We start from the raw sequence: 2,032 nt of genomic DNA on the forward strand, positions 1-2,032 counted from the left end.
AGCCTCTTCGCCTCCGCTGCCGGCAGCTTCGCCGGACCCCACGGACACACAGATGCCGCGGGACATATACTTTTCCCGGGGCTGCACGAACAAGCCACCAGCCACGCTTCGCCTAACGTGGTGAACGGGCAGATGCGCCTGGGCTTCTCCGGAGACATGTACGGCCGACCCGACCAGTACGGCCAGGTCACCAGCCCCCGCTCCGAGCACTACGCCTCGACCCAGCTGCACGGCTACGGCCACATGAACATGAACATGGCAGCCCACCACGGGGCAGGGGCCTTCTTTCGTTACATGAGGCAGCCCATCAAACAGGAACTCATCTGTAAGTGGATTGAGCCCGAGCAATTGTCAAACCCCAAAAAGTCCTGCAACAAAACTTTCAGCACGATGCACGAGCTGGTGACTCATGTCACGGTGGAGCACGTTGGAGGACCCGAGCAGTCCAATCACATATGTTTCTGGGAAGAGTGTCCGAGAGAAGGGAAACCTTTCAAGGCCAAATATAAACTTGTAAATCACATCAGAGTCCACACAGGTGAAAAACCTTTCCCCTGCCCTTTCCCAGGCTGTGGCAAAGTGTTTGCCAGATCAGAGAATCTCAAAATACACAAAAGAACTCATACAGGTCAGTATGTAAAGCTCTCTTTACTCTCTTTCTCTCTGTTATTCCGTGTACTGATTTGCTTTTTCTTTCTTTTTTTTTTTTTTTAATGTATCCTTTGAGTTGTTATTGAATGCACGCCAAGTACTTCTGGAAAATAAATTCTCAGATTTGTTTGCTTTCCGGGAGAGGCCGGCTCGGAGCTCCGCTGCAAAACGGGCTCGGTCACAGCCACGCCAGCAGCAGCAACAAAAAGAAAATGATCCCTGCCGAGGCAGAAGGGGAGGACGGCAGGGTTTGCTGCTGGGATTGTTAGGGCGGAGGGGGTGGGGTGGGGGATCGCAGCAACCTGTCCTGTTTAAATTTATAGGTTTTAATTAATTGTTGTTCGGCAGTTTTGGCTGTGGCACGATGAGAAATAGTGCTAAATGTTGTAGGCAGCTCATTCGTCTCCTCTCTGCAATTCAGGGCTTGGTAAATATTTAATTCCGTTGAGCGATATTAAACAAACCGAGCCCGGCGCGTTACTGTGTTATTGTTGTGCGGAGGGGAAGCGCCGGTACTCCTGAGAACTTTTTCCTTCGTGGGAGGTGGGAATGCAGCAGCCTCTGGCCGAGAGAGCGATCTCCCCTTGCTCCCACCCCCGAACGCTGAAAGCCAGAGCCGCTTTCCCTAGCGCTTTTGCCGAGGGTTTGTGGAGCTGCCCTCTCGCTGATTTCCCGGACAGGATAATTTTCAATATTGCAAGAAAATATGGGGGAGGGGGCTGGGGGGGTGAGAGAGTAAAGTATTACGAGAACGAGCTATAAAATCGGAAACCAGACGCTGAGGATCGTGTTTAATATCCCACCACGCCTGCTCTCTCGCTCGGAGCGTTGTGAAGAGGGAGAGGTGCCCGGGACTGGGGTTGAAAGGAAACTCGCCCCTCCAAAGGAAAGGGGCGAAAAAAAAAAAGTTATTTAGCTCCCCTGCTCTCCGAAACGGGCCCTCTGCGGAGTCTGAGGTCCGGAAAGGATAGAGACTAGAAGCAAGGTTTTGGGATTCGAGCCGCGCTGAAGTTAGAAAGTTGCAAGTGTTTGAAATGGAGCCCTGGGCTCCGTCCGGCGGTGCGGTGACAATGAGCGATCCAGCCGGCCCTGCTTAATCAGATCCCTTTCCCCCCCCCTCCCCCTTCCCTCTGCAATAGGTGAAAAACCATTTAAGTGTGAGTTCGAGGGCTGTGACAGGCGCTTTGCAAACAGCAGCGACCGCAAAAAGCACATGCATGTGCACACTTCCGACAAGCCCTATCTCTGCAAAATGTGCGACAAGTCCTACACGCACCCCAGCTCCCTCCGAAAGCACATGAAGGTAAATGGAGGGCGCCTGGCCTGCCCGGGCGGAGGGCGGCGGGGCCGGCGCGGCCGTGCCTGCGGGCGGAGCGCGGCC

At 53.9% G+C, this 2,032-nt stretch overlaps 1 protein-coding gene across 1 annotated transcript in view; it reads left to right on the plus strand.

Moving 5' to 3' along the window:
* LOC102036273 (zinc finger protein ZIC 1) overlaps positions 1–2,032 on the plus strand; it is a 5,422-nt gene that overhangs the window by 2,775 nt on the left and 615 nt on the right. The window contains exons 2-3 of the mRNA XM_014309904.2: positions 3–628; positions 1,791–1,954. Of these exons, the coding sequence (XP_014165379.1) occupies positions 3–628; positions 1,791–1,954 (790 nt within the window). The remainder of the gene's footprint in view (positions 1–2; positions 629–1,790; positions 1,955–2,032) is intronic.

The sequence above is a fragment of the Geospiza fortis genome, unplaced genomic scaffold (genome assembly GCF_000277835.1).
Source record: "Geospiza fortis unplaced genomic scaffold, GeoFor_1.0 scaffold19, whole genome shotgun sequence".
NCBI lineage: Eukaryota > Metazoa > Chordata > Aves > Passeriformes > Thraupidae > Geospiza > Geospiza fortis.